At 34.9% G+C, this 15,160-nt stretch overlaps 2 protein-coding genes across 2 annotated transcripts; one reads left to right on the top strand and one right to left on the bottom strand.

The window, feature by feature from the left end:
* Window positions 1-1,327, bottom strand: LOC113770335. Its single transcript, XM_027314756.1, has 3 exons — window positions 1,250-1,327; window positions 1,039-1,131; window positions 1-954 (listed from the first exon to the last, which is right to left on the bottom strand). The coding sequence occupies exons 1-3, from the start codon at window positions 1,325-1,327 to the stop codon at window positions 1-3; spliced, it is 1,125 nt and encodes a 374-aa protein (XP_027170557.1).
* Window positions 1,328-12,005: 10,678 nt separating this feature from the next.
* Window positions 12,006-12,950, top strand: LOC113770334 (glucuronoxylan 4-O-methyltransferase 3). The gene has a single exon (XM_027314755.1). The coding sequence runs from the start codon at window positions 12,006-12,008 to the stop codon at window positions 12,948-12,950; it is 945 nt and encodes a 314-aa protein (XP_027170556.1).
* Window positions 12,951-15,160: the final 2,210 nt, after the last annotated feature.

The raw sequence follows: 15,160 nt of genomic DNA, 5'->3' as shown, positions 1-15,160 counted from the left end.
TTATTTGAATGCTTGAGCTGGAGCTATGGACACATCAAACGATTTTCTCCTGACAAGCAGGCAGATGATTTTTGAAGGGTTGGCATGACCATTCTCAAGGCTGCAAAGAACAAAATCAGGCCTGTGAAGTGCAAGATTTAGCTTGTCTTGTCCTACCACGAGGGCTGTCGCATCAAGCAGAACATGCCATGAGTTCCGGTGAGCTTCAGAAACCCAGTGCATTGAGTATCGCATCCCATTGACCTCAGCTGGATAAGAAAACAGCCCCTTCGGGCTGTGCTTGCATTTTCTTCTGAAATACTGGCTGAGTTGTGATCCCTTAATCCTCAAATCCAGCCAGGACTCTGGTGCTAGGATGACTTTTGATTCCTTAAACATTGCAAATTCCCTTACATAATCTGATTCTTCGCCAATAATGCTTAAATAGAAGTTTCCCCTGAAAAATGGATAGCTCTCTCCAACCAACATCATGGCATCTTTGTACTGTTGGGTGAAAAGAACCAGATAGTCCTCTTCAGGTAATCCACAGTGGTTTAGAACTTTATTCCGCGCTTGAATTTCAGGGATTGAGATGAAGCTCCCTAAGAAAGATGATTTCTTGGTTAAGATATCAAGTAATCTTGATGGCTCCAATTGGATTTTGTCCATATCAGGAAGATTGCTGCCAAAAGAGGGTGTAGATGGTTCTCTGGATCCCACACTTGTCCTAGGTGACTTTCTCTTGTCATCAGGTGAGAGCTCTGAGAACTCTCCCTTGATGCAAAGATCATATAAATCCGTCTTGTCTCCACCTTCCACCAGCGCACTCGAATACTCGGGATACTTGGCTAGGACATATTGCTCAACATATTGCATTTCAGCCGGTGTAATTGGCCCTGACCATCGTAGATCGAGACCATGAAGTGTAGATATTGCTTCTGCTACTATATGAGCCGGAATGACTGTGTTCTTTTTCTGTATAATGCCAAATGTGCATCAGAAACTCAATTTTAGCTAAAATTACTGATTCATAAAGCATCAACTATTTTTCCAGCTTACCCTAATAATCATACTTCTTGGTCTTCCATCTTCAACAGGTGATCTCGCGACAGATTTGAATAAAGATTTTCTCAGATCATCTTCCTTTGTCCCCTGACCATTTTGTTGAAGTCAAAATATCAGACATTTGAGCATTTTCCGAGAAACAGTTATACATATGTGTTATGACTTACAACATAAATCATTAGCTTTTGAGTTAAGTTGATCATACCTTTCTTCCCACTGGTACAGCTCTTTTGTCATCATTGGTCCTCCCCATGATTGTTTCCTCAGTTGATGATAACTTCATATCTACCGTAAACAGATGGAAAAGTTCGTATTTCTTTGAACAGAAACCATCAGCTATAGCTAGAGTTCAATGTGGAAATAGTCTGAGATCAAGTAACTGAAAACTGAAGCCAACAAAGTCAATGTGTCTGATGACCTGATCTAAGCCTAGGCCAAAATCGGAAGATGAGTGAAACAATAAGGATATTGTAATGGTTTGGTGACTGTTGTCCTGCTCCATGTTATAAGCCTGATTGAGGGCGAAATCAAATATTCAATTATATAGGAAGTTTCCCAGAAGAAACAGAGGTAGAAACTAGCTTGGACTTGGCCAAACTTCACTAAAATACTAGTTATTCTTGATGGTCTCCAAACAATCTAAAAATGAAACAAACCTTGGCAGCTTTGGGGGTGAAGTGGGAATATAAATAAGGGTTTTTTTCTTTACATTTATTTTTTTAAAATTTAACAAAGTTTTTAGTATTTGGCTTCTGTGAATTAGAATACTACCTGAAATTGACTTGCAGGGACTTTCAATAGAAGGACTGGTTTTGTTTGAGCACTCATATTGTAGCTCACCATGACAGTTTTTGCAAGTGACTTAAAAAAGTAGTATTAGAGACTTGTAATAGAATGAAGAGCATTTCTGTTGAAGAATAAATAAGGCAGCTCACCAAAACTTGATTATTCCACAGTTCCATCCATTTGAATTATTCTAAACTAAGCAACAGATTAATCTTTATGTCCATTTAGCATATTACTTGGCTGAAAAGTTGAAAATTGAAAATTTTTGCACATTATTAAAAATGCTTCATCATGTCTGAAAAGGCTAAGCTGAGAAATTTGGCTCCCCAATCCTCTCCTAATAACAAAAAAGAAAGGAAAAAAGTCGTTATTTTCGTTATAATTAGTGAAATATAAGGGTAAACTACCTAGAGAACCGTTAAACTATTCCAATGGTCAAGATTTGGCACCTCATCTATTTCAAATCTCAAATTAACTCCTCAACAATAAAAACTATTAACTTTTGATCCTTCAGTCAATTTTCACACTTAGATTCATGAAATTTTGTATTAGAATATAGATCCATTAGCTTTAACGATGTAGATAGATTGAAAGATCAAAATTGACGCTTTCACTTGTTGAGGAGCCAATTTGATATAGATGAAAGGCCAAAAGTTAAATATTGAGAAAATCCTAAGTAGTAATTATAATCCTACTCACCATTATTTATAGTATGGTCTATATTGTTGCCTCGACCAATCAGATTAGATGGATTAACGGAATAACATAATCATGACCCTGTCGGTTGCTTGGTGGCAAATTATTTAATATGTATATTTGAGTGGACAAATATACATAAAAAACCTCGAATGGAAAGCGACTAAAGGGGAAATCGTTGTTGGATGAAGTTGAGATGGGTAACCTCTTGATTAGTTCTTCTAATGAAGTCATAGCCAACTAACTAGCAGCTAGCTGTTTCAAACATCTGTAGAACTCTTCTACATTAGTAATTACTTAGCTATTTAATTATTAATTAATTAGCAGCAGTGGTTTCTGATGATTAGGCAGTGACGCACAGTTTGATATCTGTGGTAATCTGAATACTTGTTTATTTATTTATTTACTTTTTTGTTCAATTGGAGAGTAGAGATGCAAATGAGTCGAACTCAGTCGAGTAGCTCACGAGTTTACTCAATCAAAACTCGAATTTGGACTCGTATTGACCAAATTTGAGTTTGAGTTCGAGCTGCTTAATGAATTCCAACCCGAATCTAATGTGTGAAGTTCAAAAGTCATTGACTTTAATCGAACTCAATCGAGTTTCACTTATATTTTTTAAAAAAAAATTATTTATTAGTATGAAATGTCTATTTTGTCCCTTGTTTAAAATTATACAAAATATAAATATAGATTTTTTAAACTCAATTAGGCCCGATTAAACTTGATTGAGTTCGAATTAAGCTTGATTGGGTTTGATTTGCACTAGCATGAGCTCAAGCTTGAGTAAGGTAAAACAAAATCGAGTTCAAACTCGAATTCAAACTTGACTTTCAAGAGCCCAACGACCGCAAGGTTGAGTTTGAGCAGAAGTTTTTTAACTTGAGTCAAGCTCGAGTAATATATTGTTTGACCTCAACTCGACTCGATTGCACCCTAATAGAGACTCCATGTGCATAAGATTATGAAGAAAAAGAAATGTTTTGGAAGCATATTTAGTGAAATGATTAAAGTGCATAGAGTCAATCAGTAAGAACTTGCAGATGCTTGACCTCGTCTATATTTAGGGGAAGTATCTAAAATTGAGGAAATTATGAATATAATCAACCATCTGGTGGTTCGTCAGAGTTAGGGGTGCGTTCAAATTAACTACTCGAGGTAAAATAACTAAGCTCGAGATCGAGCTCGAGCTCGTCGAACTTTTAGAATTTGAGCTCGAGTGCACTACTCGAATTCGACTCGAGGTAAAATAACTAAATTCAAGATCGAGCTCGAGCTCGTCGAACTTTTAGAATTTGAGCTCAAGCTCGAACTCGACGTCAATTTACGTTGCTCAAGATCGAGTTTAATTAAATATAATCAATTCAAATCAAGTTCAATCAAGCCTATTCGAGCTCAATCAAGCCTAATCAATCTCACGTAATAAAAATTAATATTTTACATATAATTTTGAATAAAGGATATTATTGAGATTTCACAATAATAAAAATTAAAATACATATTATAAAAAACTTGATTAGACTCGTCGAGCCTTCGAGTGCCAAATATTGAAGCTCGAGCTCGACTCGCTACTTCTATCAAGCAGCTCGAGCTCGGTCAAAACGAGCTCGAGCCAAGCTGCGGACCGAGTAGCTTGTGAGCTCGAATCAAGCTACTTGGTCCAGCATTAGCCCTAGTCAGAGTTGATTCCTTGCAGTAATTAATGTGGTGAAGGTGCAGCTGTTGCACATAATAAATTTCAAGTAAATAAAGAAATTGGCTTTCTCATTTAAGTTATTTTATAGAATTAATCTTCTATATATTGATAGTTTATACACTGTTGATGTTTGATGCTTGTCATATATGCAAAATTTAGATGTTAAACTCAAATTAAAATTAATTGTCACGCATTTAGTCCAACATATAATGACTATGTGTATCAAATGGGCTATCAAATCATTATACTTAAAATTAACATGTAATGACCATACTTAGTAAAAATCAGGACATGTATAATATGAAATATAATATTTACTTAGATCATATAGAACTTTTTTCAAAAGTACAATTTAAATTTTGGCTCAAAAATACGAGTTTGACAAAATTATACATATAAATTTATAAGTGAATAGTATGAATATATTTGAAAGTTACAGAATTGGAAATAAGAGTAAATTTATTATAATTTTCAAAGGTAATGCTACATGAATACCATTTTTAACGTTTATTCTTGTGTATCAAACATCACATTGATTAAAACTTTATCACATTAATACGTTTACATCTATAATTCTACTGAAATTAGGATATAAATAGATGCTATCTTATATATAAGTATCAAGATATGTCATTATTAAAATACAAATTTTAAATTTTCTCCAAAATGTAAAGCGTAATTCAGGAAGTAGGATAGCCAAAAATATATTATGTGTTTTATAAATTTACGTGAAGAGTACAAGTATTTTTCAAAATATTTTTGAAATATATAAAATACAGAAGTTTTTTAAATTATACATATGAATGTACATTAGACGGATATAATACAAGTACTTACTAACTAGGATAATGACTTATGAAATTCAGAAGATTTGATATTGTTTTGATAGTCTCTACGATGTTTGATTGACAAACTGGAATCCGAGAAAAAATTGTTGCAAGGTGAATATATGCATATCAAGATGAATCTTTTGGGATTCTAGAAAATATATAAGAATCCTGCATTAAACAATACAGTAAAATGTAAACAATTCATATATCTAGAAAATATATGCATATGTTTTGATAGTCTCTACGATGTTTGATTGACAAACTGGAATCCGAGAAGAAATTGTTGCAAGGTGAATATATGCATATCTAGATGAATCATTTGGAATTCTAGAAAATATATAAGAATCCTGCATTAAACAATACAGTAAAATGTAAATAATTCATAAGAATAAATTTTATATACACTGACATTGTGTACACTATCACCGACAAATCTATGATATATATGCAAAAGTTGAATTTTAAATTCAAATTTTACATAATTATCATTCATCCAACGCTAATACTATACACTACTATTAATGTAAAAAAGATTAATCTAATTCATAATGTTAGCTTATTAAACAAGGTTTGTTTTAAAAAAAAATCACAAAGTACAGCTGAATTGAATTCTTCTTGTCCATTATATGTCATTGATTTGCAGCATTAGCTTATTTGGCTTCATACTGGTTCAATCACAGAGTTTCCCGCGTCATTTTAGTCAGAAGATAACTGATGAAACTATATTAGAGAATATAGTTGCTATTTATTAACACTATATTCACAATCATATAACCCTTTAGATATTTTGCTGTTATTGGATCCCCTTCATTTTTAATTAGTATCGATATAATCAATGAATTTGTGTTTAAGTAGTGAGAATGAGATAGGGAAGAGAATATGCTCCTCACATATGCCCACAAGAAGAACTAACTTGAGTATAAAATTCTTGTAACAGCTGATTAAGGTCTTCGCAGACAGAAAATGACCCATGGATTTTAATATTGTCATTATAGCCACAAAAAATGTTAACAACACTTGAATATAACTCCCATGATTCTAGACTATATATAACATGGTTATATACCAAAGCCTAACCAATTTCGTCCCAGCTTCCTTTGAACTTGATATGGAAAAAATGCACTTTTCATCCTCAAAAGTTGGGTTGATAACCAATTTCGTCCTCAAAGTTTCACCAAAAATACTTTTCATCCTCAAAGTTCTTGAATTTTGGCCAATTAGGAACAATTGACAGAATAACACTCCATTTGGACGGAAAGCTGCACGTAAGAAGCATGACCCGTTAGTTCCAACTTTGCACCCAACAAAAAAAGGGGTAAAACCTGTTCTTGCTTCATTTCTGTCCTCTCCGCTCCTCTACTTGTTGTAGTCGTAAAAAAATTTCTAGCCACCCTCACCATTCTAAATCTAGTCATCTGCTGGCAAGAAGGTTGACATAAATGGTCGACATCCACTTATTTATGGGTTATAGATGACTTGGATTTGAGTATCTATCCAAATGCATTAAATTAGCCCAACCCATTTAATTTAATTTAATTTTTATTTTTTACCTATCAAAAAAATATATAATAGAGGAAACCCTATTTGCAAAAATAGAGGAAAGTCATAAAAAGCTGGTAGGTTGTTGTTTCTTTATCTTGTATAGAAACTACCAAATGTTTATAACTTTAATTTTAGGAATAATTTCAGAAACCTCAGAGAAGGTTTTTGACTATTGCAGGTAGGTCCCCTCTAATTTAAAAGATTACACCTACCTTCTCTACCATTAGCATTTCAGTAACAATATAAACCCACTATGCTAAATTTGTCCTAAAAACCCTAAACTACCCCTTTGCTAGTTAGAAAGGGGGAAAACTCACTCATGAATTTCTTCCACATTGTAACTATTGCAATCGGCATAACTACCACCCTAACGAAGTCAATAAGCCACTTACACTTAATCCTCATATTTTGATAATTTCGAAAGCCCAACTTTGCAGCTCTAAAGTTTCTTGTGCAAATCAATTATGACAATTAACATTTGCATTCAACCTAATCTTTATCTTCAATTTTTTTTTTGCCTGAATTTTGCATCTAAATTGACCAATGTCATTATTCAAATAATCAAAATGGATGCAACCTTGTTGATGCTAAAATAATCTAACCCACCAAGAATACCAACATGGAGCAACCAAAAGCAACATTAGAGACCACATTCTATGTTTTTAGGCAAATTTGATTATAGTTCTTATATACCAAAATTCTTTTTTTTTTTTTTTGCACAATTGGTATAATAGTGTAATCTTCCTCAATCTATGTTTCTTTTTTAGTTATCATTTTTATTTTCTTGTTTATACTCTGTATCACCACCATTCTTTTCATCTTCATTTAGTTTGACAATAAATATGCTTTGACAACTTGTCGTTTAGCAATTTCAATTCAATAATACTTACAAAAAAGGAAAGCAAAAAAAAGAGAGAGGATCTATTTCCATGATAATGAGGATTCGGGATATATTAGATTGTGTAGATGGCGACTATAGAAAAAAATTGGACTATGAAATACAGGAGAGAAAAGATAAGAGAAAGGATCGAAGAGAGAATAAGAGTTTGTTTTGTGTGGTAGCCGTTGTTTTAAAATGAAAGATTAGTCTTAGTTGTAGGCTTTTTAGAAATTATCTATAAGTGAAGGATATTATAGCCATTTTACTGCATGAATGGAGAATAGTGTAATTATTCAAAACTAAGGGAGGTGAGTGAAATTGTCAGAAACCTCAGGGGGAGGTTCCTGAAATTATCCCTTTCATTTATCTTGTCCAAAAATTATCACCTCTTTATAACTTCTTTTTTTACTTTTTCTAGAAATGAAAAAAATACTAGCTATGCATGGGATTCTTTATGGCCTTCTTTTATTTCCCATAAACTATCAGCTGTTTGTTGCTTTCGTCCATTTGAAAAAACTACCAGTTATTTATGGGTATGATTTTCAGTTCCAACCTAAAATAGGCATTATATAAAAAAACCACCAGCGATTTTTATCTTCATGTTGATTTACATGTCAATAAGGTAAGAAGGAAAATGTTGGTAGAGTTTTGCCTTAAATTTTAACAATCCGAAGTAGCAACCAAATTGGATATTGTAAACAAATTAATATAACCAACTAAAACGATCAAAAAAGAAGAGGCATAGGCTTGTCAAAAGTGCATTCGAAGTGGTCCTTAACATGGCTCCTACTGAATATGGACCATAAACAAAATAAAGCAATGGTACAAAATTTAGAATCCAAAAGTTATAACACTAGTGTCTGCACTTCTGAACGGGTTTTATCCCTTTTTTGTTGGTTCTAACATAGCATACTTCTCACATGCAACTTTCCGTCCAAATTGAGTGTTATTCTGTCAATTGTCCCTAATTGGCCAAAATTCAGGAACTTTGAGGATGAAATGTATTCTTGGTGAAACTTTGAGGACGAAATTGATCATCAACCCAACCTTTGAGGATGAAAAGTGCATTTTTCCCTAACCATTAGCATCTAACAACGTCCAAGACAAATAGATTGGCTTGATAGGGCTAGGCTGATCAGGGCTTTCAACAATTAAGTCGAAAATAAAATCAAGCAAATCAAAATAAAATGGTTTTCCTTTTTTTTTCCCCAAAATTGCCACGAGTTGAGCTCCTAATTTATAAGTGTATTAATAGTTTTCTACTTTTCTAGTCAGGAATTCACAATATCAATGGGTGACATCCTGCCTGGTAAAAAACTATCAATGTTTTTGGACAGAATTAAGTTACCTTTAACAATTTAGCTAATTCATAAATGTTATTTTTATTTTTTATTTTTATTTTTTTTTACCCTCCCTATGCCCTTTCTATCCCTAACTATCAAGTACAGAATTCAAATCTTGAATTTAGCAGTGAGGAGAACTCTAAGAATCCTTCTCTAAACACTAAGACCCTAGAAATAAGTCTATGTATATATGATATATCCCTTTCCTTTCAGGTCTTCCATAAGTAAATTTTCATTTGAGAGTAAATACTGTAGTATAAATGATCTAAGGAGCCCATCGTTTCAATTACACCGTTGGAGATTGTGAGTTATGATGAATGGGCTAGGGACAATTTTCAAGGAGCTAAAAAAACGTAATATAGATTAATGCAATGGGAGAAGAGGCTAAATTGACTTGGTCAAACGGAAAATTTTCGGCTAGAACAAGTAAAAAAACAGCAGGATGACATTATTGATTTGCAGGAAAATGGGATTAGTATGTTGTGACTAGTTTATGGTCTATACTATTTAATTGACAAAATTCAATGTTCATAGAGCCATTTGAGATTATTACAGTTTGATACAGGACTGGTATGTGACAAGTTTAGGGTCTATACTCATTGTTAATTGTCATAAATTACGCTACTTCCTGCCTTGTAACTGTCAAATTGCGAGAGCAAAACTAGGCCTGTCAACGGGTCGGGTCTAGACCCGGATCCGGACCGGATCCGTGAAATTATTACGGGTATGGGTAGGGATTTAATTCCGTTTTCCGGATCCGGATCCGGATCCGTTTTGTCAAACAAAAAAACGGGTCGGATACGGAATATAGTATTCCGGCCCGTATTAGACCCGGATCCGGATATAAATGAATTAATAATTTAAAAAATATATATTTATCAATATAATTTGATTAGGGTGATGTATTTGAATAAAGTCAATTTGATTTCTTTTCTTATTTGGTTTTTTCTTTGCATTAGTTAGAAATTAGTTTACAAATATATTTTTTTCTCATTTTTATTAGAAATTATAAATTTTACTAAATTTGTTCGGGTAGACCCGACCCGGATCCGGGACCCGTCGGATCCGGATCCGGAACATAGAATAAAAGACCCGTCGGATAAACGGGTCGGATCCGGGTCCGGTATAGTAATTCGGGTCCGGGTCCGGAATAATGAATTCCGGCCCGGACCCGGCCCGTTGACAGCCCTAAGCAAAACTATAATATTCCGTTGACAGATAGTAAGATTTTAGGAAGTAAAGGGTTATAAATTTTAGTTTAAGAATTAAAGTGAGAATTAGGGTATAATTGAAGAATACAAAAGAGAATATACCCTTAATAAATTGCCCTAAAGTTGACAGAGTAAGAGGAAGGGAGAGAAGAGTTCAAACAGAAATTTATTTAATCATGATTAGTTGTTTCCCTTGCAAATAGTAGTTCATTTTATAATGACTAGTAATATTGTGTAAACATGCACGTTTTGTACGTAAAACTATATTTTGAGATTGTCCCAAAATTGTAAATATCTTCCTTTTTACATGTTTTCAACATCATTTTTAAAAAATCTTGATTTTGATTTAATTATTGGGCAAATTCCACTTTACCCCCTGTGGTTTAACGTTTTTTTACATAACGCCCTTATGATTTCAAAAACTATACATAACCCTCTCATGATTTAAATTAAAGTGTCAAAGTGACGGAAATGATCATTCTTAACGGAGTCACCTAAAATATCAAAAATACCCTTTATGTAAAGTTGAAAATTATTTATTAACCAAGGGGGGTTATGTGTATATTTTGAAAATCATAAGGGGGTTATATGGTAAAGTATTAAATCATAAGGGACTTATATAGTAAAATATAAAAATTATACGGGGTTAATGTGTCATGTATTTATAAGGGTAATTTCGACATTTTTAGAAATTCCGTTACGAATGACTATTTCCGTTACTTTGACACTTTAATCCAAACCATGAGGGGGTTATATATAACTTTTGAAACCATAAGAGAGTTATGTAAAAAAAAAAGCTAAATCACAGGGGGTAAAATGTAATTTGCCCTTAATTATTCTGAAAATTTCTCAAATCTAAAAGTTTCTTTTGATTTACGTCATTTCAATATCGGTTTTAACATCTTGATTTTCATCTATTTCACATCAAGATGTATTATTATACATGATTTTTTAAGAAAAAATTTGAAAAGTGTAGCTTTTAGTTAATCCTTTATTAGGCATTAATCAAGTGTAGCTTTTAGTTACCTTTTACAGTGAGTATAACATGTTCAAGTTATAGATTAAGCAATAGTATAAATAAGTAATAGAATTGGCAAGGTTAATTGAGATGGAGATTTTTCTTTTTTTAAAAAAACATTAATATTTGTCAAACAAATATATTTTTGACTCCAATTTTTCCTATCAAATTCATTGACCTTATACTTAACTCCTCACCTCGGCCGAGTCACTATCGACCCAAATTTCAAAACACTGGCTTAAAAGGTTGTTTCCCTCTCCAACAAGAAGAATAAGAGAATAAGAAGGAAGAAAAAGAAAAAAGTCGAGCCCATGCCAGTTTGATGCATGTTCTTAATAAAGCAATGAACGTAATCACTAGAGGGTGACATGCAATTAGACCTTAACTAAAGTGCTTAATTCTTCAATGATCATACAATGGAAAAGAAGATGAATTGTTAGTTAAAAGCACTGAGAATAACAATAATACTTAATTATTCTGCTGTCCTCTTCCAAGAAATTATTCAGTCAGTTGAAAACTAAATCTGATCGAATCACTCTAGAATTCAATCATCCTTTGAATTTACAGCTGAAAAAGACACTTTTTTTGTCACTTCCCCTACCTCAGAATTCATGACAATGCACCAAGAAAGGCACACTGCATCTAACTCCTAAGCCTTCTTCATTTTCACTTCTCCACCAAATCAAGATTGCATGAGAATCCATTGATGCATCAAACAATGATTTACGCACCAAACGTTCACTTTTTCTTCATTGAAAGCATGCAACTATTTGAGCAGATCATTGCTTCATGAGTCGAAAAGTCAGCAAAATAAAGCAATGCTTCAACCATAAGCAAATCCACCTCCCTTTCTCATCACTCAAGATATTTTCACACTATCTAGAAAAACAATCCTCTACCATACTTCAAATATGAAGTGATAGCAAGTAGCTTTGGCAACATTTTCATGAAAGAGCAAAATGCCCCCGGAGGTATCTCCTTACTCTCCTCAAACTCCATTACTTTCTCCCATCTCTACGAAATCGCGGCAGCTCAGAAAATCTCAGCTGCACCACAAATTTTATAAAGGAGAGGGGAAAATGAGTCTTCTTAACAAAAAGAAACTCATCCCTCTTCTTGTTTGTATCTTGTTATGTGCCTCAGTGTTCAGACTTCTCAAGATAACCATAGTTACTTCATCAACAACCCGGCTGCCTCTTTCGTTATCTCCTGTACACCTGAACAATGTTTCGTACAATGCACGAGGTCAAGAACCCTCAAAAAACCATTCCATTTCACATGCCAATTCAAACAATCTAACCGAAAAGGAAATGGGATTTCTCTTAAATCTCATTTCTCACAAATCCCCCTGCAATCTTCTTGTCTTCGGCCTGGAACATCAATATTCTGTCCTTGCATCTACCAATACAGGTGGGATGACAATCTTTCTTGAGGATGATCCAGAGAAGCTGAGCACAATTACCACTGCCAACAACACTTTAGTGTACAAACTCAAGTATCCGACGCTAGCCAAAGATGCCTACAAACTGCTGAAGCATGCAAGAAAAAGCAAAAAATGTTCTCCTTCATCTGGTCCGCTTAAACAAACAAAGTGCAAATTGGCGCTAAAGAACCTTCCCAAAGCAATATATGAATTGAAGTGGGATGTGGTGTTGGTGGATGGACCATGCGGTCATAGACCTCTGTGTCCTGGTAGAATGGCTTCAATCTACACTGCTAGTTTATTAGCAAGAGAAAATCATGGAAATGTGACAAATGTAGTGGTACATGATATAGATCGGATGATTGAGAAGTGGTTTTCATGGGAATTTCTGTGTGAGAACAACTTGGTTTCATCTAAAGGCAACTTCTGGAATTTTCGAATACAAGGAGAATCTAATGCTACCACATTTTGCTCCAAATAAGAGATGCTAGGAGTCCCTAGAGATTTTTTTTTTTGGGGGGTACTTTTTCTCTTAGTTTTACATGTAGAGGAACATATATATCTATCTAGTGTAGACAATTTTGTGGTTCTCTTATTTATTTTAGGCATTTTTTAGAGCTGTGCTTAGATAAGAGGTGAAATATTTGTCGCGAATTTTGTGAGCGAAACAAAAAATACAAGTATTTGAGAGTTGGTTTTCATAATTTTCATGCTCATTGACATGGTATTTGTAAGCTATGGTATTCAAGGGCATGGGGCAGGCGTGTTTGTGTTAGTTTGATTGTCACAATTGATGTATTATTATAGACTTTGATGTAAAATAACACAATTTATCCTTCTTATATAAGAGTTGGAGAGAAATGCAACTCCATTAGTCATAAATTAACAAAATTTGCTTTAGACTTGTATAAATAATGTGGAAGGGATCCTTTCCTATTTCCGGAAGCAAAAGCAAAGGATGAGTTTTTGAGAAATTTCCAACATTATTATGGATTTTAGAAGCGTTCTGCAAATACGTTAGTTTTAGTGTTGATTTCCTTCAAAGTGGTCTTAACATTTATGAAGTGCGAGCTCGTGAGACATTGCATTTGCTAAATGCGATGTCAACTTCTAATAGGAAAAAAGAAACTAGTCCACCTAGAGGTCCTATATGTAGAGTCCATAGTGCATTCATGTACAATTCTTTATAAAAGCAAAAAATGTGAATGCAGGCTCTTGCCTTTTTTTTCTATTTTATTTTTGTGAAAACATTACGACTTGATTGTTTTTGTTTTTACTTCTTCATTTTATAGAATTATTGAGAAACAAGAGCTAAAAATAGAGAAGGAAATCATCATGATTTACTCCTTGACAACAAGAGAAAGGAAAAAAAGTTTTACGAAGGATGAATATTATCAATAATGAGATAAATATAAACTCTAAGTTGTTGATATGTGTGAACGAATTCTTAAAGAAAAATTCTTAGGCTCGCATCTGCAAAATGCGAAATTTGCATAGATACGGACACCCCCTTATTGGTACAGGACACCAAACCCCTTTTGTGGAACCTTTTTCTTTACTATTGAGCCTGTTTGGAAGATGAGTTTTTTGGGTGTTTGTATAAAATTTTACTGTAGATCACTGTATAAGTTGTAGAAAAACTTTGTAAGATGAAAAAATCTTTTTTAGAAGTTGTAAAAAACCTTTTTGTGTGATGAAAAACTTTTTTCCTTTTCCTTTTCTTTCTTTCTTTTTCTTTTTTCTTTTTTTTCTTTCTTTCTTTTTTCTTTTCCTTCCTCCCTTCCCGCTTCTTCTCCCTTCCTCTTCCCCTTCCCCTATTCCCTCTTCAGATCACTGCCAATGCAGCTTTGGGTTTTTCTGCAACTTTTTTTTTTTTTGCTTTTTTTTTCTCCCCCTCTCCCTCCCCCACCACCTCTCTTCTCCTCTCCCCTTCCCCTTCCTTCCCCCGCCACCCATTTCCTCCCCTCTCCCCGGCACCCCCTCTGCCTCCCCCGCCACCCCCTTCTGCCTCCCCGCCACCCCTCTTCTCCTTCCCCCGGCCAACCCCCCTCTGCTCGCCACCCCCCTTTGCTCCCCGTGCCACCCCTCTGCTCCCGTCACCCTCTTCTCCCTCCACTCCTCGCCATCCCCGGCACCCCACTCTCACGCCTTCCGCCCGCCACCTCTCTTCTCCCTCCCCCGCCATCCCTCTCCTCCCCTCTCCCCATCCCCTTTCCCTCGCCTGCCTCTACAAAAGAAGACCAGCAGTGGGAAATTTTTTTTTATTTTGCAATTTTCCTTCTCCCCCTCTACTCCCCTTCCCCCGCTACCCTCACCCTCCCTCGGTGCGAGCTGGTCTAGACCAGATCGGCCAGAGGGGAAAGGGAAGGGTGGTGGGGAAGGAGTGGGGGAGAGGGAGAGGGAGAAAAAAAAAAGAGAGAGGATCAAAAATCGGGCAAAGGGGAAGGATGGCAGGGGAGGAAGAGGGGGAGAGGGAGAAAGGAAAAAAAAAAAGAAAACAGGCACCGGAAGAGAGTGTGATCGGCGCCGGAACCGGCGGCGGAGGTGGGTGGCCAGTTGGGGTGGGAGGAAGAAGAAAAAAAGGGGAAGGGAATTTTGGGTTTTTTGTGTTTTGGATATTTTAAAGTGTGTAGGTTAAAAACTTTGATAAATTTTTAGGGTTCCTGTAGCAAAAGTTGTTAAAAAACTAAT

Source organism: Coffea eugenioides, chromosome 5, assembly GCF_003713205.1.
Source record: "Coffea eugenioides isolate CCC68of chromosome 5, Ceug_1.0, whole genome shotgun sequence".
Classification (NCBI taxonomy): domain Eukaryota; kingdom Viridiplantae; phylum Streptophyta; class Magnoliopsida; order Gentianales; family Rubiaceae; genus Coffea; species Coffea eugenioides.
The sequence above is the reverse complement of the archived record's forward strand: the minus strand, read 5'-3'. Positions and strand labels throughout refer to the sequence as shown.